This window comes from Cuculus canorus, chromosome 18 (assembly GCF_017976375.1).
Source record: "Cuculus canorus isolate bCucCan1 chromosome 18, bCucCan1.pri, whole genome shotgun sequence".
NCBI classification, from domain to species: domain Eukaryota; kingdom Metazoa; phylum Chordata; class Aves; order Cuculiformes; family Cuculidae; genus Cuculus; species Cuculus canorus.
Genome location: NC_071418.1, coordinates 10,081,437 through 10,104,896, shown reverse-complemented (window position 1 = coordinate 10,104,896; position 23,460 = coordinate 10,081,437). Strand labels below are relative to the sequence as shown.

The 23,460-nt window shown below is 48.4% G+C and overlaps 1 protein-coding gene across 4 annotated transcripts in view; it reads left to right on the top strand.

Moving 5' to 3' along the window:
• The window catches only part of STX8 (syntaxin 8), a 122,494-nt gene that overhangs the window by 88,257 nt on the left and 10,777 nt on the right, over positions 1 to 23,460 (top strand). Inside the window, exon 8 of one of the 4 annotated variants that reach the window (XM_054083566.1) lies at positions 19,570 to 19,673. The exons of the other annotated variants lie outside the window; for them this stretch is intronic. Coding sequence (XP_053939541.1) covers positions 19,570 to 19,604 — 35 coding nt within the window. The 3' untranslated portion in view covers positions 19,605 to 19,673. Of the gene's footprint in view, positions 1 to 19,569; positions 19,674 to 23,460 lie in introns of those variants that run through there. 4 annotated transcript variants of the gene reach the window in all.

Genomic DNA, 23,460 nt, shown 5'->3' with positions numbered 1-23,460 from the left:
TCGAGAGCATTAGCAAGGCAACAGCACTGCTATAAACTTTTGGAAAAGCACCTTATTGTAGCCAAAGTGACTCATCCCTGCAAGAGTAGCAGCAAATGTTTTTCTGGCATATAAATAAAATGCAAAAATATGAATTTCCCCACCTTGATATTAAAATAAAAGACTCAGAAGTGAGGGAGAAAAGCCCAATGTTTAGGCCTTCTACAAAAACACCGGTGGTGCCAAGTGATTCATACCGACTGTTTCACAGCAAGCTTTTAGGAGGAGTGCAGCATTATAAACAGTAACATTTCCAGTCCTTGAGCTGAGAGTGTTTGATTTCTTGTGAATGTTTAATTCCATGCTTTCTGATTCATAAAACACTTGATCCGGGGCAGCGGTGCTTGACCAGATGCTCAAATAGCTTGGGAGCCGGGTGAGTGTTTAAAGTTGATCTCCAGTTTCTGTTTGAGCTTGAGGTTCGTCTGGGAAACAAGGTGGACTGTGGGTTTTCAGCCTTCGCATCGCACCTCAGCCCTTTGCTGAAGTTCTTTCCTTTCTGCACGTCTGTCCCAGCGTTGCTGCTTCTGCTTTGCTGTTTCCCGTGGTAAGAAGAGCAGTAGCAATATTTCCGTCAGATGCATGGCTGCTCTGCCATGTCCTCTATCCCTCTTCCCACATCCTCAAGTGTTTCATGGTGTTGACCTTCACCTTTGCCATTTCAAAGATGCTCATTAGTTTGGGAGATGGATGCGGTTGTGTAGGTGAATAAATCCCTTCTGCCCTGCACTCCGTTGTCCACATTTAAGCGTTTTGGTATCACATTTGTGCATACATGTTAGCAGCTAATGGGCTGTGGGAGAAACAATTTTACAAGGAGTTTAGATCAGACTGCCTTGCCTGCTGACAAAAAGCTGTTCTTGTGCTGGGATCTTCCACGGAGACTTCTCTGCAGCTGGATTTTGTAGAATCATTAAGGTTGGAAAAGCCCTTTTAAGCTCATGCAGTCCAACTGTCAGCCCAACTCCACCGTGCCTGCTGAACCATGACCCCAAGTGCCAGATACAGCTTTTTTAAACACAGGTACATGGTTTTTGAAGTACCGTGGGCAGTTTGCTCCAGCCTGGACTGTTCCTGCTGAGCTGCTGTAACATGGAGCTACTGTGAACCTGTGTGTAGTTCATGCAAGAGGAGACTCAGGTCTTTAGGTCTTAAGGTCCTTAAATTCTTTAGGTCCTTAAATTCTGCTTGAAATAAAGAGTTGGTGATTTTGGAAGCTTGTGGGAGAAGGAGTTGCTCTATTCATACTGTATGAGCCCTTTAGAGATGAGGAAGGTTGGATTCTGGCAATTGGTAAATGCATGAACTATGGCTCTTGGGCTGCCCAGGTGGGTCCTGTTGCAAAGATGCTCCATTTCAGCTGCCAGAGGAACCAAAGAGGACATCATCCAAAGAAAGAATCTTAGAATCCTGGAATGGTGTGGGTCTGAAGGTCTCATCCAGTCCCACCCCTGCCATGGGCAGGGACACCTCCCACTGGATCAGGGGCTCCAAGCCCCATCCAGCCTGGCCTTGAACACCTCCAGGGATGGGGCAGCCACCACTGCTCTGGGCAACCTGGGCCAGGGCCTCCCCACCCTCACAGGAATATATTTCTTCCTAAGATCTCATCTCAATCTCCCCTCTTTCAGCTCAAACCCGTTCCCGCTTGTCCTATCCCTGTGCCCCCTGAGAAGGATTCCCTCCCCATCCAGAAGATTGGAGCAGAGCTGGCTTTGCCTTCCTGCTATGGAAATGAGGTGGTCCAAGAGTGCCAATGACTTTTTGGTGGTCATCACTTGTCCTGCTAATTCTGCCAATAAGTAGATGAATTAATCTCAGGGCTTGGAACCGAGGAGTACTTAGATGTTAAATAAGCTGAGCTGTTTGCTGCATGACTGATGTGACAGCGCCCGAAGGAAAGGCGTCTGCATTGGTGACCGCGGTGTGTCCGTAGGTGGGCACTCAGGTATTTTTATGGGTTATGACTGAACAAGTTTTACAACGTACAAGCTCCAGTCGTCTGCTTCCTTGCTTAATTTGGCAGGAGTCACAGGAGAGCCGAGCGTGAGGTAAGGGGCAGTTTTGGCTCCATTCTGCTCAGCAGCTGGTGTAGTGGTGGTCCAGCTCACCTGAGACACCAAGTTGGCTCCATAACTCCGAGATAGTGGAGAGAACTCCCGTCTGCTTTTAAAGCCCTTGTCCAGCATCAGTCAACAAAGGAATGGGATGGCAGGATGGCAGGAGATGTGTTGTTTCTAGGCAGGCTTCCCATCTTTGTGGGCGTGTGTGGGTGGTTCTGCCTTCCCTGCAGGTTTGTGCTCTTCTACCAAGGTTTGTGGAAGTTGAGTGCTAAAAAAAGACCTCGTGGCCATAAGAGACAAAGGGAGGAGCTGGAAGTAACAGTGGAGCTATTGCCATGAGGAATGTCTGTCCTCTGCCACCAGGCCAGCGCTGGCTCCATCCTGTGGTGGCTGACCTGTTAGTAGCTCCATAACATATAAATTGCCCTTGGTGGAACCGGGCAGTGCTGATGTCCCCATCGGAGTGGATGTGGCTGAGGTGTGTCCACGTCCTGGAGGATTGTCACTGTCAGCCTGCTCTCGGACAGTCTCAGTGCAGCTCTGACTTCGAGGTGCCGGAGGAGCTGGAGTTAAGCAGTCAGATTTTGAGGATGCAATCCAGAATGTGTCGTATTTACTCAGAGGAGCTGTGGATCACTTCACAGTGTGGTAGCAGAGGATCAGGGAATCATTAAGGCTGGAAAAGACCTCTCAGCTCATCCAGTCCAACCATCAGCCCAAACCCATCATGTGTACTAAACCGTGTCCCAAATCACCATGGCCACACGATGTTAGAACCCCTCCAGGGCGGGAGACTCCCCCACTGCCCTGGGCAGCCTCTGCCAGGGCTTCACCACTCTGTCAGGAAAGAAATTTTTCCTAGTATCCAATCTAAACCTCCTCTGGTGCAGCTTGAGGCAATTTCCTCTTGTCCTATCTCTTGTTACTTGAGAGAAGAGACCAATGCCCACCTCACCACAACCTCCTTTCTGGGAGCTGCAGAGTGATGAGGTCTCCTCTCAGCCTCCTCCAGACTGAACAGCCCCAAGTTTGTCAGCCATTCCTCAGAACCCATGTGCTCCAGACCCTTCACCAGCTCTGTGGCCCTTCTCTTGACATACTCTAGCACTTCAGTGTCCTGTCTGTCCTTCCTTCTGTCTGCAACCTGTCTGTCCTTCTCAGGCTGCTCTGCAAAAATGGCTGCTTGAGTGTTTCTTCATGGATCACTGACACAGACGGATGCAAGTTCTCATGATGCCACCTGAGATCAAGTCATGGATGCACCAGGCGAGAACAGTCCCTTGTCTCTGATGTGCTTGTCACGTGCAGAGTCTGAGGCTCCAAAAACCCCTTTGGCTGCTACTTGTAACCCTCCTGGTCCAGACAATGGCATCCTGCAGGTTTGGAGCATGGAGGAGGCAGGTGGGCTGAGGATGACCACAGAAGCTGTTCCTTGGGGACCGTTTGCTGCCGCAGGTTGGCAGACATCACTTTGGAGTTGGCAGGCTGATGCATTAACAGTTAAAGTTTATCCAAAAGCATGTGGGCATGGCTGATGCTCAGGAGATCAGGGCTTGACTACTTAGCAGAGCCTGCTAGTGGGCTCCTTTCCCTGTTACTTTGCCGAGATGACTTGACCTGCCCTTTACAGAGATGGAATACTTCTGAGTCATTTCATCCAGTGGCTTGGCAAACCCCACCGTGGTTCCCAAGTGCCCCCATCCCCGCTGTTAGATCTTTCTTCGGAGCTATCAAACCCCTCTCACCTTGCTGAAAAGATCAGCCCTTCTCACCAGGTTGATCATCTGGGTTTCTGCAGTTTCTCGTGGCCTCCTTTGAGATACCAGGGCATGAAACAGTCTCTTGTGGTACAGCTGCCTTAGACTGAACTGACTGCACTTCAGTAGTCCTCAACTGTCTGACTTCTTGCATAAGAGACTTTCTCTGAGAGATATTTTTAAAGACATCTGTTTGATAAAAATACCTTGGGTAGGAGGAGAGCTCTCAGCACACTCTCACCTTCTCCAGTGTGATGGGGTTACGCCCTTTGCTTTATATAGATCATGAAAATAGGGACTTTGTGATTCTTTAGATAATGGAGGGCTGCTGAACAGTGCTGTACAGACTCGTGTTAAACTGGGAGTCTTTTCAAAAGAAGATACTATAGAGCCGTGTCTGAAGCCTCTGGGGAACAGTCTCTCCCAGAACCTGCCTCTGGCAGCAGTGCTCCTCACCAGATGTCATCAGGAGGGAAAGACTAACAGTTGCTGCCTGTTTACCTCATGCTCCAGGCAAGCAATTTCCCAGCCTCGATCCGTGTACTCTGGCAGATGACAGTGAAGTACACAGATGGGCATTGCCCAGTCACTGCAAGTGTTTATGGACCCGAGTGGGGGAACTTGTGGCCTTAACCAGCTCGTGCAGCTTCCTGGGCTGTTCCTCACCACTCTTACAGCAGCTGGCTCTCATAGAATCATGGAATGCTTTCAGTTGGAAGGGACCTCAAAACCTAACCAGTTCCAACCCCTCTGCCGTGGGAAGGGACACCTCCCACCACTGGATCAGGTTGCTCCAAGGCCCATCCAACCTGTCCTTGAACACCTCCAGGGATAGGAGAGGCACCACTGCTCTGGGCAACCTGGGCCAGGGCCTCCCCACCCTCACAGGAATATATTTCTTCCTAAGATCTCATCTCAATATCCCCTCTTTCAGCTAAAAACCATTCCCCCTCATCCTATCCCTGCACTCCCTGATCAAGAGCCCCTCCCCAGCTTTCCTGGAGGCTCTTGCCACAGACCAGGTCTTTGTTTTTCTCTTTTGGATTGCAAAAGCTTCTCTGCTCCATCAGTTACCCTAAAGGCAGATAACTGCTGCTCTCTGACTTGTTTGCAGACCCCTCTCCCGTCCCTGGGTGCTGCTGTTGGTACATCCACTGGAGCATTTTTTAACGTTTACATTGATGACAGCACTGGTAGCATCGTTGCTTCAAAAATGCTGAAGCTCCTCTGAAATAAAGAGTCCTCTCTGTGGGGAACTGCTGAGCTGCTGAGCGCTGTAAAACCTGGAACAGAATCTTCCCTTTTTGGAGAGAAGCTAAAAGTTCATTGGGAAAAGAATAATTAATGCTGCCAGAGAAGCTTCTTGATTGCGGTTGCTCCTGAAGGAGGTAATGAATGTGTGCTATCAGGGCCTGGGGATTTGGTGTATGAATTTCCCAGGGTCTAATCATCTCCTAAGGCTGCGAGTGTGACTCTATCTCCAGTAATCTACTTAACTGGGTAACTCACCCCTCCTTCTGCCTCCCAGGAGAATGAATCTCACAGGTTGTTTGCATGACAAGTAGCTGGGGGTTGTCTGAGACTCGGAAGAAGATGCTGAGAGTTAATTGTAGCAGCTCTCATTAATGGGTTCCCATGTTCGCGGGGAGGCTGGCTGAGGAGCAGAGCTGGAGGATGCTTTTTATGAGAAGTGCTATTCTAGGCTGCAGCGTGTGTTTTCATAGCTCAAATGGTAAAAACAAAAGCGTTTTGCCTTCCAAAGGATGTTTTTCTCCACCGAAACTAATCTCGAGGGAAAAATGATGTTTGGGAGTTGTAGGATTATTGGATTTGCAGATAGAAACTGCGGTGCGAATGGCAGCTCCTGCTTGATGGCCAAAGCAGCCAGCGGGGAGATGTTCCTGGCAGCTGTTCACACTAAAAATCTCCCTTAAAGCCATCAAAACCACGGTGGGCAATGCTTAAATAAAACCAAAAGTTACTAGCAAACAAAATCTAATCCCTGCATCCATGTCTTCATTTTAAAAGAAACATAGGGTGCTCCATCAGAAGAGCTGGCTTTAATTGTTGATACTAAATTTTATCAGGATCCCCTCACCCCAAACTTTCATTGGGCTAAAAATACAAAGATAAGCAGCCCTTCGTCTCTTCTTTTGAATTTGCTGCCTCCTAAAGTCAGACAGTGTGAATAAAATCCCTGCTTTGAGATGGGCTCCATGGGATGTGGTCAAGAGAGGCTCCATGGAAGATGGTCAAGATGGGCTTCATGGAACATGGTCAAGATGGGCCCATGGAAGATGGTCAAGATAGGCTCCATGGTATGTGGTCAATATAGGATCTGTGGTACGTGGTCATGATGGGCTCTGTAGTACATGGTGAGCTCGTGCCAGCTTGCACCCGGAGCAGAGGGGACAGAGAGAGAAGCTGTGCTGGGAGCAAAGGGCTGGGAAGCTCTGGGTAAACTGGACGGGTTCTATTTAAATTACTCTCATGTTGTGTGGCTTGCTTGGAATCCAACACTGCCAATCGTCTTAGTGCAGTCCCAGCGGTTTGCACTTAATGTGCTTTGCATTAACCATTTGCAGATGACAGTCCTGCTGTAACGCTACATATGCAGGCTGAGATGTTTGCAGTGGTTGAGGCAGGGTCTGATGGAACCTGAAAAACAAATTCTCTTACCCTCGTTGTGGCATTGTTCAAGAACGGCTCTACCTGAGGACACAGCACAGGAGTCATGGTGTAGGTTTTCCCCTTCGTGATGCGGAGATGAGGTCATCTCAAAAGAGTTTCATGTGTACGCAGAGCAGCAAGCACTGATACATCAGTATCCGATACCTTAAATCACGCTCCTGTCTTCAACTCAGGGCTGCCACAAATGTTGAAGTTCAGCATCCTCTTCACATTGAGCTACCTTAGGTTTTCTGGTTTCCAGAATCGTGGAATGGTTTGGGTTGGAAGGGACCTCAAAGCCCATCCCGTTCCACCCCCCCTGCCATGGTCAGGGACACCTCTCACTGGATCAGGTTGCTCCAAGCCCCATCCAACCTGGCCTTGAACACCTCCAGGGATGGGGCAGCCACCACTGCTCTGGGAAACCTGGGCCAGGGCCTCCCCACACTCACAGTGAAGAATTCCTTCCTAAGATCCCATCTCAATCTCCCCTCTTTCAGCTGAAAACCATTACCCCTCATCCTGTCCCTGCACTCCCTGATCAAAAGCCCTTCCCCAGCTCATGGAGCTGCTTTCAGTACTGAAAGCTGCTCTAAGTTCTCCCAGGAGAGACCTTTATGATTCTTTGCTTCTGTTCTTGTGGTGGACAATTCACAGACACCCCCCCGCCCGGGGTTGAACTCAGATGTAGGTTGGGGTAGCAGTGGACCACAGGTGGATGGTCCCTGTTGAGTTCTCCAGCCAAAGATGGTCTGATCCTCTCCACAGGTCTGTGGGGCTTTGCCTCCAGCTCCTGCTGGGAATGACTGCATCCATCGATGCTGCCTAGGCTGCAGGGTCAGCCGCTGCTTATCTGCTTGCCTAGACCAGGGCCTGGAGAGCAAGGAGGCCCTCCTTGATGTCCTGTGCCCAGATAAGTCAGACTTCTGCTAGCTTAGCACCAAGGTGATTTGTGATTTTCATGGAGAAAGGTACACATGAAAAATAATTTGTCGAATCTTTGTATAAGGAGGGTGAAAGGAAGAATGAAATATGTCCTGCAATTATAAAAGTGTGTTGAAAGGCCCTGTTTGTTTTCTGACTTAGAAAGATATAGTTGGCTTAAGAGTGGAATTGTAACAGAATCATACCCCTCAGTTTCAGTTAACGTTTTGCAGACAGCAGAGTCCTCAAAACAATGTGAAACACAGGGGATAAACAAGGATCTTCCCAATGATCTGTACAAATCTGGAGAGCCTGTGTAGTCAGTCTGAACCTTTCCTACCTGACATCTTCTTCCAAGCTGCAGAGATGGCTTTTCCTTCCTTTTAGGCCTTTAGAGTGAAGGTAAGAAGATGGGAACTGCACACAAGTGAAGGGAGCAGAGCTTTCCTGTGGGTCTGATCCGCGGCATCAACAGAGCCAGGATGCGGAGGAGGAGGGCAGGGTCTGGTGGTCAGCTCCAGCCACCTCCTCAGTTCTCCTGGCCTTGAAGCGGGTACCTTGTGAAGCCCAAGCGTGGGTCTGGATTTCGGCACCACTGCCGCGTTGCCGAAGGACACCCGGAATCTCTTTGGCTCTTTATAGCCCCCCTCCTATTGGACCCTTTTCTCCTTCCCGTGTCTGGTATTGTGTAGGGGTGAATGCTGCCGGAGCGGGGGAACACGGGATGCTTTGCAAAACATTGCCTTTATTCTGTCAACCCACTGACTGCGACTTTTCTTAATTGTGGTTTCTTTTAGTTAATTAGAAATGTTTGGAACCGCCTCACACCTCAGCGGGGTTCAGTCCTGCGGGGTGCCAAGTGCTTTGTTCTCCAGCCAGCAAAGCACTTCAGCATGGCTTGAAGAACTCTTTCCGGGCTGAAAGAAGCTCTCATTGATTTCAGGGCACGGAAGGGCTGAGCCAAGCCCAAATTTCTTCCAATGATCTCGACTCAAATACTAACATCCAGGAAAGTGTTTCATGAATGTTAACGCCACCCTAAACAGTGATAGCGCAGCCTTCACGACTTGAACTGGTCAAATAGTAACAAAGACTGGAGCAGCATGTTTGGGGGGGGGAAAGAGGGGAATTCATGGTTAAAGGTGACTTTTCCCCCTTTCCCCGCTTTTTTCCTTCCAGTTCTGAGGTACCAGAGGTCAGCGTTAGCTGTGCCCATCCTCAGCGAGCTTTTAATAAATTAGGGGAAAACAGCAAGAGTTTGGAAAAGGAGAGGATAAGGAAATCCTCCAGGGAGAGTTTTAGTGGCAACATGATTAATAAGGGACACTGCTGGTAAGAGAATCAAACCAGAGCTATTGCAAAAGCATATGGAGCGCCCCTCGTTCGGGGCAGGAGCGCAGTTCAGACAAATGATCCAGGGCGATTTATGGCTCTTTGCAGCTTGGGGGTTTTTCTCCCCCTGGAAGCGTGAGGAGAATAAACTCCATGTATTTAACAGTGGGATTAGATGTAAGGAAAAAAAGTTATTTAGTACAGAGGCAACTACTTTTTGTCCCAAATAGCAGTATCCTTGTTTGATAACAGGCTGCACTGCTTATGCAGACTTCTATTCCTTGCTTTTATATATGTATTTTTTCCTCTGTGTCAGCCCCTACCTGTATCCAGTAATGACCTTAAGGAGCCGGCAAAGAGAAACGTTCTCCATCAGGAGAACATGGTGCAATAGAGATGAAGATGGGTTTCTGAAGCATCCTGCCTTCTGGAAGGTCTCCCAGTCTGCCTTTCTAAACCCTTACAAACCCAATCCTCCGCTAGTGCGTGAGGATGCAGAGGTTGTTCCCATACTGCCTTTGCTCCCTGGGTACAGCGCATTCAGTCCTGCCTCACTCACATCCCCCAGGACCATTTTCTCCCTGCAATTTGTCTGGAGAGCAATTATTTCTCCATTGCCTTTGAATTTGGTTCCTGTGCGGCCGCAGGCAAACCTTGAGCCATCGTGTGGGACGGTGAAGACCTGGAGTTAAGAGCTTAGAAACTTGTCCAATTCTAGAAAGGCGCTAAAGTGAAATGGTAGTGTGGTTTTTCCTCCTCCTTACTCTTTTTTTTTAGTTCTTTTATACAAAATCAGAACCTCTCATACTGCGCGTGCATAAATTATGCAGGTTTGGCTCCGCTCGAGGCAGAAGTTAAAAACTGAAATCAAATGCAATAGCCACCCTGACACATGAGACAACGCAGTCTTCCAAACCCAAAATAGCTTTGTGGAGCGCACCAGCATATAGGAGTGAGAGCTCTCCATGTGTGGGCTTTAAGAGATGCTTTGCCTTCCTTATTTTTGGAGAAGAAACGTCTGTTAACATCTAAATGATTTCAAGAATTCAGCATGGGTTGAATTCCCTGCTTCATCGGCACAAAACCTGCACGTTGCTACTGGACTCGGTTGTTATATCGGCCTCCTGCTCTTCAGACTCCATTTACCAATAACTTTTCAGAGTGATTATGCAAGTCAGACCTAATTTCTTATCACAGTTCTGTATTTGTTGGCTCTGTTGTTTGCGAGGAATTGTTTCACCCGCCCTGTTTCCCTTGGCATTTTGAGAACGTTCTTATAGTTGTTAGCAGCTGCAAATGGTATTAATGAGAGGTATTTGGTTGCTGCTTTCTGCAGTTTTGAATGCTGATGTAGGTGGGATTGCCAAAGGTTGAGCAAGTTTCTAAAAGAAGGATTGTTCTTTGAAATGCAAAAACACTGTTCTCAACAACAAAAAAAAAAAACCAGCTATTTCTGCATCAAAAATCACTTCTGCAGAAACCATTTATTGTAGAATCATGGCATGATTTGGGTCAGAAGAGACCTCAAAGCCAAGTTCCAACCCCCTGGCATGGGCAGGGATATCTCCCACTGGATCAGATGGCTCCAAGCCCCATCCAACCTGGTCTTGAACACCTCCAGGGATGGGGCAGCCACAGCTTCTCTAGACAACCTGAGCCAGGGCCTCCCCAACCTCATAGTGAAGAATTTCTTCCTAATGTTTCATCTAAATCTTCCCCCTTCCAATTTAAAGCCATTCTCCCTTGTCCTGCCACTCTGTGCTCCTGTAAAAAGCCCCTTCCCAGCTTTCCTGGAGCCCCTTTAAGCACTGGATGCTGCTCTAAGGTCTCCCCAGAGCTTTCTCTTCTCCAGGCTGAACAACCCCAACTCTCTCAGCCGGTCCTCATAGCAGAGGTGCTCCATTCTTCAGATCACCTTCATGGCCACCTCTGGGCTCGTTCCAACAGTTCCATATCCTCCTTATGTTGCCGATTCCAGAACTGAATAATCTGACTTCATCTGTCTAAATGGGTATTGAAATTTAAATCAATGAAGCCTCATCTAAGAATCTTCTTAACTGTTAAAAGAATCAAACTGAATGACATCAAGGATTTTCCCTTTTTCTCAGCGTAGTATTGGAGATGTTAAGCTGTTTCCCACTTCAGCAATGCCTTTGTGGGTTGTCTGTACTGGACTGTTCTTCATGAAGTAGTTTTAGTGGGTTAGGGAATAACTTTCTCAGAGGAGCACAGTTGATTTGTGAAAATGAGCTGATCTCCTGGTATGGTCTGTGGTCTTAACTGGGAAGAAACCAGCACATGTGCTCCCCAAACAGTAGTGCATCCATAAAGGTTTTCAAGAGTCAGATTGACAAAGCCTTCTTTCCAGGAGCTGCAGAGAGTGATGAGGTCTCCCCTCAGCCTCCCCTTCTCCAGGCTAAACAGCCCCAAGACCCTCAGCCGCTCCCAGAACCCCTGGGCTCCAGACCCTTCCCCAGCTCTGTTCCCTTCTCTGGATGCACTCCTGCCCCTCAATGTCTGTCTTGTAGTGAGGGGTCCAAAACTGAACCCAGGATTCGACTTGTCCTGCTTGGAGCAGTAGGTTGCACTAGAACCTGCTGTGGTCCCTTTCCATGTGATGGTTTTATTATTTATGACTCCAGTTGCCTTCTCTCCGGAGTCAGAAGAGCATATCCTTGCTGTAGCCACCAGATCTTGCTGTTGGAGCTCCAGATTCACCCAGATCAAATTCATGGAATGAGTCAACCAAAACCAATTAGACTTGTGCTCAAGAGCAAGCTATGGCTTGTATTTAATCCAATACATGGGGCGTCAGCCTGTGGTGCTGAGCTGCACATGGTTTGTGGAGCGACTTGAGGGTGATTGCTGTGACAGAGTCGCAGTGTGAGCAGCAGATTTGTTGAGCGAGGCCAAGTTTCCCAGTAGACTGCCTTAATGTGGAAAGAAGTAATCATGCTGGGGCCGACACCGTTGGGTTGGCTCAGGAGCCCCCTGGTCATGGTGTCCAGCAAAACCTCCTAGTGGACAGATCGGTGCTCAGGAAACCCTTCTCATTGCCCACCGCTGGGCTGTGTTTGGAGCCTGCACTGAGAGGCTGAATTCTGTCCTTTCCAGCTCTTGACTACGTGAAGACTTCGATGCTTGAGGCTGAGGAAGGCTGAGTGCATCCTGCACTGAGCTGGTCTGGGTTCTTGAACCTGATTGCACAACCACTTTTACAGGAGAAGCTCCTCAACTCCACCAAAAGCATTAATGGTAAAATTGTGATTTATGGGGTAGCCTCCTCCTTGTGTACCTGGAATTACCTCTCAGGGCTGTTCTCCAAGGTCAAAGCATAGAGAGACACAATGAGCAGTTGGGAGAACGGTTCAGTCTTCAAAATCAGTGTAGACTGGAAAAACAAAAGGCGTATTAGACGAGTGTAACCAGTTCAAACGTGCTATGTAATTAATCTTCATCTGTGGCTTTTAAAATCAGCAACAGCCAGAGTATCCTGGATTTGAGACTAGTCTTTGTTCATGTCATGGATGTGGAGACAATTTTTTCTGGACTTCACCCCATCAGGCATCATCTTCCAGGTAGTCAAGTGAATTGACTGGAGCAGCGTTGCCTGGTGCGACTCCAACCATGGCAACAGCCCTGTTTTACAGGGTCTTCCCAGTATAATTTCATGTTTAAGTTGCAGGGATTTAATTCCCAACTGTTTTGTACCCAGTTTTAATTTTGAAGAAGAGAAAAACCACTTCCATTCTGCTTTTGAGCCAGAGTTTCTCATCCTTCACTCTGTGTAAAGATGATTTACGGCGCTGGTGGGGGCTCCGCTGGAAATGCAAGATCTATTCTGAAGTGGCTTGAACAGCCCATGCTGAAATGTTTATTGCCGTCTTCAAACTCCAATGTATCAGGGTTGATGGTGCCTGTCCAGGAAAGAGAGAGAGTGGAGTGGGGCGAGGGGGGTATTTTTAGTATTCCAATAAAAGACGAGGCTTTTAAAGGAAATCGCTTATTGCCATTTTGCAATCAAGAATGCAGGAGTGTTCCAGGGACTGCAAGAAATATGCTTCAAGAATGCTTGAGCCATACGGAACTAATCATTAAATACGCTCTCGTTTCCACCCCCGTTTCTTGCTCTGAGGAAGCCATTTAGAAACTTTGCAATTTGTATGTAAATCTCAACCCTCCTGACCACGCGGTCAAGCATCCGAGGGACTTAGGAGCCAGCATCCCAAGTTCTTACCATTCCTCTGCGAGCAGGGCACTTTTTTAAATAGAAGACACATGGATCAGACTTCAAGAACACTCAATCTGACCTGAAATGACTTGGTATGAACGCTATAGGATTTCTTTTCCTCCTATGAACCTTTTCTCCATGATCAGTGTCTGGCTGGGAAAGTCCCCCTTGCAGGTTCTGGTAGACCAGTGCCACCAGAGTTCTGTTCCTGCCGCTTATTCCACTGTGATTATTTTTAATTCGCTTTTTTCCCCCCCATGTAACTGCATTTGTTGATACTTTAAACCTTTTGGAAGCGTTTCGGTGCTCCCGTAGATCCCTCTAACTGGGGATTGAGCAATGCCAGCGTTTGTGCGAGTGAGAAACAAAAAGGCAGAAGAGAAGACTTTCCCAAGTGATTCCAGAGCCCGAGGGGATAATTTGCTGATTCAGACCTGGTGGTTCCCCGCTCCCTCTGCCCATGTTCCCATCCTTTCCCTTGCGCGGACACTGGTGTTCCGGTGAGGAGGCGTGGGGCATGACAATGGAAGACAACTGAGCCTCCCAAACACAAAGGCCAGGGTGTCGGACTGGTGGCAGATGGACATGGGCAGATGTCCCCTTCTGTGCCCTCCTTTCATTTCAGTATTTTGTTTTGCCCCATTTGTTTTTACTGGAGAAAGCAGTGGAGGAACAACAGTCCCCCGCTGGGATCATCTGTCGTGGCTCCTGCCTTTTCCCGGCTTGCTGCAGGTACTGGCACCCGGGGAAGCTGCTGGCTGGCAGATCCTTTCTTTCAGGAAAACCATTTGGAGTTTGCCAGCAGCTTCTTCTGCATCCCTGGCTGGAGCGGGGGCTGCTGGGGCAGGCTGAGCTGGAGAAGGTACTTGGATATGTGGGCGTGAGGAGGAGCACCAGCCATCGGGGCACTGTGGGAGGGAGCAACACCACATTGCTGGGACTGAACTCACCTTCACCCTAGGCTGGTGCCTCTCCTTGCAGCCTGTGCTGGGTCCTCTGGTTGATCTCCAACATTTCTAAGGAGAAGTCTCTGTAGTGACCACTGAGCTGTGCTGCTGAGGGACAACACCTGATGGTGGCTATTGGGTTTTCTTTTCCTTCTTGCAAGGAAAGCTTCGCCAAACTCCTTCAATCCTTTTAGCTCCCAGCTGTTCTCTCTGCCACAGCTTGTGAAGCTGTGCTCTGTGCCACGTGCTTCTTCCTATCGTGGAATCATAGAATGGGTTAGGTTGGAAGGGACCTCAAAGCCCATCCAGTTCCACCTCCTGCCATGGGAAGGGACACCTCCCACAGGATAAGGTTGCTCAAAAGCCCCATCCAACCTGGCCTTGAACCCCTCCAGGGATGGGGCAGCCACCACTGCTCTGGGCAACCTGGGCCAGGGCCTCCCCACCCTCACAGCAAAACATTTCTTCCTAAGATCTCATCTCAATCTCCCCTCTTTCAGCTGAAAACCATTCCCCTCATCCTGTCCCTGCACTCCCTGATCAAGAGCCCCTCCCCAGCTCTCCTGGAGCCCCTTTCAGCACTGGCAGCTGCTCTAAGTTCTCTGTAGAGCCTTCTCTTCTCCATAGCGAACAAGCCCAACTCTCTCAGCCTGTCCTCATTCAGGAGGTTCTCCAGCCCTCAGATCATCTGTGTGGCTTCTTCTGGCCTTGCTCCAATAGCTCCATGCCTTTCCTGTGCTGAGGACTATTCCTGTGCTTCTATTCTTCTTTGCTCAGCACCCTGAGTGGTGTGGGGAGGATGACTTCTGGTAAGCCTGGAGATGGGCATGTTCCAGCTAATCATTTCCCACTGATTTTTGCTGAGCTTATGCCAGAACAAAAGGTTTCAGGTGTCCCCTGTGGCTTGGTTGGGCTCACGTGGGTGAACCTCATCTGAAAGACAGGGATTTGTAGGAGGTTTGTGATCTTGTTTGGGTTTATTTTGTTTCCTTTCTTCTGGGAAACCTGCAGCACACATTGAGGTTTTTGAAACTCTTACAAGTCCCGTTCCAAGTTGTAACACAGTTGTTCAGAAATGCAGCTCATCGCTCGACTGATCTCGTTTCTTGGCGTCACTTATGTAAGGGAAAGGATGCTCGAGAGTTTGGAGAAGGGAAAGTTGGAAAGTGTGCGTGCTTGTTTAATGCAAAAAAAGGGGGGGGGGGGAGACAAATCAGCCACATGCAAAAACATCCAGTAACCGTGTCTGCCGATGACCTTTGGGGTTGGAAAGAGTTTGATAATAGCAGTGTGGGGACAAGCGAGGAAAGTCTGTGAAGTCACTTGAGCAAGAACCAAAGGAAAAAACATGAGAGTGTTTCCAGTTTCTGGCTTGCTGGGAGCCGGGTCATCTCCTGCCCAGCTCCAAATTCTGCCCCTGGTGTTGCCCCCAGGGCACCCATCAGAAAAAGGTGGAGATGTCACAGGATGCCACATTTGAGTCGAAGAGCTGGTCTGTGGGAAAGGGCCATCAGTGACCTCAGAAAGAGTTGGGATCTTAAATTGTCTGCTTTGGTTGGGCATGGGTGCGAGATCCTGCATGCATTGACCTCAAATGACAGCTTGTGCTCCAAAGGGACTTGCTTTCAGCCTGCCCTTGTGGGGTAAGGACAAGAGGAAATGGGTTTCAGCTGAAAGAGGGGAGATTGAGATGAGATCTTAGGAAGAAATATTTTGCTGTGAGGGTGGGGAGGCCCTGGCCCAGGTTGCCCAGAGCAGTGGTGGCTGCCCCATCCCTGGAGGGGTTCAAGGCCAGGTTGGATGGGGCTCAGAGCAGCCTGATCCAGTGGGAAGTGTCCCTGCCCATGGCAGGGGTTGGAACTGATGGGCTTTGAGGTCCCTTCCAATTCAAACCATTCCATGATTCAATGAAATTGCTGCAGAGTGAATAGAGCTGCTCTGTTGTTTGGTTTGCCAGTGGGTATCAAGGGACTGATTAATGTTGAGTTTTGGGGTGGAAAGTCACTTGGGTAAGCTGTTCCTTCTTCCATCTAGATTTTGTGCAGTGATGAGTCCAGTAAATTATTTTATTATCAAGTACTTTTGCAGAAAGGTATTATGTGGATATAACTATTAACTGCTTTACAGCCTTTCGGTTCAGTGATTCTGTCTCAGAGGCACATTGAACCGCTTCTCCTAGGCTGTCCTCTCCAAACTACCGTCTGCTATTTAAAGGAGGTACAAATTTAGCTCAGAGTGTTCCCTTTCCTGCAGACTGCTCTGAAAGTTAAAGCCTGTGACAGTTTAGTTCTCACTGTGCTCTTGACTTGTCTTCATATCCAAACGAATGCCTTGCCTGTCTCTGAGCTTCAGTTCTGGTGGCTCAGAGGGTAAAATATATTTTTATTTCCTAATTTCCTTAGGAAACCTTCCTGTCTTTCAGCTACCCTTCTTCCAGTCTGATTCTTGGGTCAATGCAAGAGGTTAATGAATTGTGTAGATTTAGAGACCTACAGTCACGTTTAGATTTATTCGGTGTTTTAAATTGTTGGGTCGAAGCCTTCTCACCATAGAATCGTAGAATCGCTAAGGTTGGAAAAGACCTCTAAGACATCAAGTCCGACCATGAAGACAATCTCACTGTGCCTACTAAACCACAGTCCAAAGCGACACATCTACAAGCTTTTTGAACCCCTCCAGGGATGGAGACTCCACCACTGCCCTGGGCAGCCTCTGCCAGGGCTTCGCCACTCTTTTGGTAAAGTAATTTTTCTTAATATCCAATCTAAACCTCCATCACACAACTTGAGGCCATTTCCTAGACTAGACATCAGAAAGAAGTTCTTCACCACGAGAGTGATGAGACAACTGGCCCAGGTTGCCCAGGGAAGTTGTGGATGCCCCATCCCTGGAGGTGTTCAAGGCCAGGTTGGATGGGCCTTGGGCAGCCTGATCCAGTGGGAGGTGTCCCTGCCCATGGCAGGGGGGTTGGAACTAGATCATCTTTAAGGTCCCTTCTGACCCTAACTACTCTATGATTCCTCTCATCCTATCATGTGTTACTTGGGAGAAGAGACCAGGATCCACCTCACCACAACCTTCTTTCCTGGAGCTGCAGAGAGTGATGAGGTCTCCCCTCAGCCTCGCCTCTTCTCCAGACTGAACAGCCCCAGGTCCTTCAGCCGCTCCTCATAACTCTTGTTCTCCAGCCCCTTCCCCAGCTTTGTTCCCTTCTCTTGATGTGCTCCAGCCCCTTGAGTTCTTTCTTGTAGTGAGGACCCCAAAACCCAGGATCCAAGGTACAGCCTCACCAGCACTGAGTCCAGGGAGACAATCCCTTCCCTCCTCCTGCTGGCCACCCCTTGCCTGATCCAAGCCACAATGCTGCTGGCCTTCTTGGCCACCTGGGCCACTGCTGGCTCATGTTCAGCCACTGTTGACCAGTGCCCCCAGGGCCTTTTCCACCAGGCAGCTTTGCAGCCACTCTTCCCCAAGCCTGGAGCTGCACGGGGTTGTTGTGTCCCAAGTGCAAAATCTGGCACTTGGCCATGTTGGCCACTGCCTGAGGTAGATGATCACCTTCACACAGGGCAGCCAAGCGTCGGAGATGCTGAAATGTGAGCAGTTGTTGTGACCAAATTCATTTGAGCTCTTTCTCTGACTGCTGCGGGTCACCTGCGGCTGGGTTTGTAGAGTGTACATTGCTTTTTGAAGGAGTAGGAGTTTGTTTGCAGTGGTGCTTGGAAGCCGGTCCATGCACTATCTGTGTGCATTTGTCACTTGAAAAAATAGGTTTAAAAAGAAGCAATTGAGGTATAACAATAACGGATTAAGAGAAACACTTATCTCACTTCCTTTCCTTCACCCGGGCTGCGCATGTGGTTTGGGACCCAAATGCTGGGGGTTACTCGATCGCTGAAGCAATAAAGGTTTTGGATGTAAACTCGCTCCACGCTGCTGGGACTGGATCAGACAATGGTTTTCCGATAGTGGTGTGGTTTATCTTGCTGTTATTTAGGCGCCTTTTGTTTGTTGTCAGTTGTGCGTTGTGGTTTGAGTTAAATTAGAGTCAGTTTTCTGACTCTAACTCAGTCTTGCCTAAGTAACTTCATTTCTGAAAGCAAACTGCATGTTTTCAGACAGTTTCTTTCTGGCAGTGATCACACGGGGCACTGGGATGCAGAAAGGCTTGGGTTCATTCCTACAGAAATCAAGGCCATCCTCAAGCTCGTGAAAAAGCTGTGCCTTCAGGGAAGGGTAAACAGGAAAGGTGACCCCAGAGTGACCACCAGGGGATTCCATCCTGTACGCGTCACACTCAGCCTAAAACTGAGAGATCATAGAATCATGGAATAGTTTGGGTTGGAAAGGACCTTAAAGCTCATCTAGTTCCAATCACCCTGCCATGGGCAGGGACACCTCCCACTGGCTCAGGCTGCCCAAGGCCCATCCAACCTGGCCTTGAACACCTCCAGGGATGGGACATCCACAACTTCCCTGGGCAACCTGTTCCAGGGCCTCACCACTTTCATAGTGAGGAAATTCCTCCATATGTCCAGTCTAAATCTGCTCCTCTCCAGCATATACCCATTGCCCTTCATCCTACCACTACAAGCCTTTGTGAACAGCTGCTCCCCGGCTTTCTTGTAGCCCCTTCAGGTACTGCAAGGTCGATGTCTCATCGGAGCCTTCTCCAGGCTGAACAACCTCAACTCTCTCAGCCTGTCCTCACTCCAGCCCTCTGATCATTTTTGTAGCCCTCCTGTGGACCTGTTCCAACTGTTCCATCTCCTTCTTGTGTTGAAAATTCCAGAACTGGATACAGTACTCCAGATGAGGTCTCACAAGAGAGGAATACAGGGACAGAATCGCTTCCCTCGGCCTGCTGGCCACGCTGCTTTGGATGCAGCCCAGAATACGGTTGGCCTTCTGCAAGATCATGAGGGTCAATCCTTCCTCTTCAATGGCCAACATCCAGTGATGACCTCACTGGTCTGGTTGCTGCTGATCCTCAATCTGTGTGTTTCTGAATCCAGGTCCTGACCCCACCTCCCTCCTTTCTGTGGACCCTTTCCCTCATGTCTGCTCTACAGTATTTGTGGTGATGCAGAGTCATCAAGAAATGGGATGCGGGCACAATCTCACATATTTTCCTCTCATTTCGCTTTCCCCATTCCCTGGAGAAGGGATTTGGGAGCTCAACTGCTTGGTTTTAGCTGCCAGTATTGGCCAGCCCAAGTCTAAAGACAGTGAGGTATCTTCATACCCTGTTGAAAGGTTTGCATTAATTAAATTAATGCAATTAAAACCCAAGAGGGCTGCGCAGGTTCAACCCAACATGACCAAAACCAACCTGAAAACCACCATTTTTTAATATGTAAAATAACATCGATAGAGGAGTTGATGTGTGTGAACAGAGTCGATCCCTTTGACTCATTTCATTTTAACCTGGCGTTGCATGAATAGCTCCAAATGTGGAATAACTCATAAAATCAGAGTTTTTTCATCTTACACAGGAATGACCTCGGTTTTTCTTTCTTCCAAATAAGGAATTAATAATGCGATAGTTGTTGTTTCCAACGAGCTCAGCTTTCTTGAGAAGCGTCTTTTTTTTTCCTCTCCTCCAGACCCAATGAAACACATGGGCGTTTGGCGCCTTTAATAACCGTTCGCAGTGCCTGCTCTTGATTTCTTTGAGTCCTGCCAATGATTTTGATGTCGAGCCGAGAGGTACAACTGCAGTGTTAAATTTCTCAAGTCAGACCAGTTGAAAAGGAAGGTCAAAAGCAATAACGTCCCGGTTCCTCTGGGCAGGCGGGGGCGTAGGATGATGTGCGAGCGTGGTGTTTTACGCAGACCTATCGCCCAAGAAAACGTTTGGCTGTCACAAAACTAATAAAGCTCAAACCTCTGGAGAAGGGGGGTCGCGATGCAGGTGTAGGGATCGGGGAGTGTATTTACATACAAGCCAGCTTAATAGTGTGGGATTTATGCTAAAGTGGTTCTTAATGCAATACAAATTGAATCTCCCTGCTCACTCGGAACGAGGGAAATGTTAGAAGGAAAAGGGGCTTTATGGCTTTTGGGGAGAAAGTGTTTGGTGGTTTTTAGGACAGCAAGATGGATTTCTTGGGGTGCTTGCCATGTTCAGCTAGCCTTTAGATATGCACGTGGGACTCAGAGCCAGCCCTCCAAGCCTATTCTCTGCTGCCTTGGAAATCAGGGGTTGGAGGAGTTTGGGACAGGATTTCTGCGATCTGTCTGATAGCACGGACTTCAAATTAACTTCCTGAAAAAGCAGATACGGTTTAGGTTGTTGTTATTTTTTAATCCCTGACATTTAAAAGAAGTCCTAAAGAAAGCAGATGTGATTCTACAGCCTCTTGTTGGAACTCCCATCCTCTCCCAGCTTCCCTCCTACTCTATAAAACAACTACTATGTGTTTATAAGTTAGCGCTCCGTGTCACTTATAAAAGGAGGCTTATTCATAAACTTCTGGATAGGCAGTTCTGTGGGAATATAACTTTCTTGGCAGAAAAGCTGCTTTTCCCAGGTAATGTCATACTAAACCAGGCTCTTTAAAGTCATAGCATGCTATTTATTATTATTTTATCATCTATAAAAGACACCAGTGCTGAACCTTCTGCCTTATTGGGACTGACACTAAACCCAAGTCAGCGGGGAGGGTAGGGGAAAGCCCCAAGTGAAACTTCTGTTCCCAGAAACAGTCACCAACGAGTAGTTGAGGTGCTCAGGGCTTATAGAACCATAGAATCGTCAAGGTTGGAAAAGACCTCTAAGCTCATTCAGCCCAATCATCAGCCCAGCCCCACCGTGCCTGCTAAACCATGTCCCAAGCGCCACGTCTACGTGTTGTTTGAACTCCTCCAGGGATGGAGACTCCCCCACTGTCCTGGGCAGCCTCTGCCGGGGCTTCACCCACCACTCTTGCTGCAGGGCTGCTTCCCTGTGCCTGTCCTCCTCTGCAAGTGCCCGGGTGATTACAAAGAGATGCCTCTCATTTTTGGAGTTGGATTTGCCATCTGCAAGTTAGAAGTTCTTGAAATAGGCTTGGATGTAGCCTTATGGCTTTTGGAGTTGGGACAGGGGATTTGGCCACACGCACGACGTCTTAGAGATTTTCTTTTTTAATGTATGTAAATGATGTAAATTATATAAATGTTGCCAGTTTCTATCATCCAGAAGCCAGCAAGCAGCCAATGCGTGATTGTGTTTGCTTTCTGAATGTGCTCAATATTTGGAGAGAGCACTGAGCCCACTAAACCATATAGCTCTCCCAAAGGACATCCCTGGAGGTGTTCCAGGCCAGGTTGGATGGGGCTTGGAGCAACCTGATCCAGTGGGAAATGTCCGTGCCCATGGCAGGGAGTGGAACTGGATGGACTTTGAGGTCCCTTCCAACCCAAAGTGTTCCAAATGCTTAAACAAGGGTGTTCTCGGTCCCTGGTGATACCTTGCCAGTATTTATTAGAATGAAACCAGTACCTCGTTACTGGCACAAGGGCTGCTGGGGAGGAAGGTGCAACCACCTCCTCTGTGGGGGCTGCCCCATGTGAAGCTGTAACGCCAGACACCTTGCAGGAACCTGCGTGCTCTAATTGATAACACATTAAACCTCAATGGCCAGCGCTCTGCGGCCATGCCACGATTTTGATGGTAAATCAATAATCTGATAGAAGCAGCCTAGAAATCTTTGGACACTTATTCAAGAGGGACTTGTCAAAGCATGATGTATTTATGACCAAGTTCCTGCCTGCCTGTTCAAAGGCACTTGAACCGCTGCCAGATCCTGAACACACTCACATTCCCAGGAGTTATATTCAGCTCAATAAGTGGATATTTCACGGTAAATATTGCCTTGTCAGAAAGCTGGCATAGGCCCCCAGATGACAAGCAACAATTGGCTGCTCTGTACAGGCTCTGCGAGGGCTCGGCTCTCCATCGGCAGCGTGAGCAGAACTTTCTGCTGGACTCCAGGCATCGTTAGCGTCAAGAATTAAAAATGCTTTAAAGAAAACTGCAGATCATTGAGTATCAGCTGCCTCTGTCTGAACAGTCAGCAGAAGGGACTGGAAAGTCTCAATTAATCACAAACACAAAAGCCGGCTGCTGGCTGACGGTGGGTATCCGCTCTTCTCCGAGGAAACCAATTCATCAGTGTTATTTGTGATTCATAACAGTTATTTGAGGCAAATAGGCTTATTTAGTCTGCAGCACTCCGCGCTTGCGTCAAGTTCTGAACCAGAACTGCTAATTTTTCTCTGTCCTCTTGCCACTCTGCAGCATGTCCAGGGTTTCAGCAGCGCGGTGCAGGCTGGATGTGCTTAGAGGACTTTTCCAACCTTCATGATTCTGTCATCCTATGATTCCAGTATTATAGAATTCTGGATGAAGTCTCCATCCCTGGAGGGGTTCAAAAAGCGTGTGGCCATGACACTTCAGGACATGGCTTAGGAGGCACGGTGGGGTTGGTCTGATGGTTAGACTGGGATGGAGACACCACCACTGCCCTGGGCAGCCTCTGCCAGAGCTTTACCACTCTTTTGGTAAAGGAATTTTTCCTGCTCTTCAGTCTAAACCTTCTGCATGTGAAACCCAGCTGGGAAGTTGTGCAGGATTAACTTGAATACGATGGGAAAAGTGTCCATGGTGATCCCCAAACCAGTGGTGTTCAAGGCTGATAAGTCCTGGGAAGATGGAATAGATTTGAGTCTTGGAGAAGGTGACTCCAGGAAGATGAGTTATGGTGTGAACCCTAGATCCTCCGGTCTCACAGCTAGACAGCTGGCAGAGAAGCAAACTAAAGAGCAGTGTTAACCTAGAGGTTAATTATGTATATTGGAACCTTTTCTCTCCGTCTTGTATCTGAAAGTGTCATCTTAGCTTGGTTTTGGTGAAGGCTTTGCTGGGTTTGGAGCGTTGAACCCAGGGAGATGGGCAGAGGCACAGCTGATCTCAGCAGTGAAATTAAAACCTAGCAAAGCAGCGTGAATTATCCTGGGAACAGCAGGATCTGTGTCCTGAAACTCCCTGTAAGTGCAGAACTTGCCCTCTGCATTTCACCACTGCTCCTCCAGGCTGGAGCAGCAGCACCAGCTCAGACGTTGTAGCAGATGGAGCTTTAGGAGCATCACGCTCTGTCTAACCTGTGTTCATTAATTGCTCCATAGTTGCACATAGATTCCACTTGCACTTCCTGCCTTTCCCTGGGAAATGCGTTTCAGGTTTGTATCCCTGTCACTGTTTTCTTTTGCACAGAGATCTCTTATTTTTCCTTCTCTGACTCCTGTTTGCTTGGTCAGGGGCTTTGGTTCCTGAACTTCTCTTTGAGGGGCTTTTGTCGAGGGGAATATTTATATTTCCTAGGACTTGAGCAAGAAAATGCAAAGCAGGCAGGCAATCCTGAACACATAATTGCTGTTGGGTCCCATCCACGGTTTTGTTGGGAAAGCATGTGAAACACCCAGGTTTAAAACCTTCAGATCCTTCTAATCTG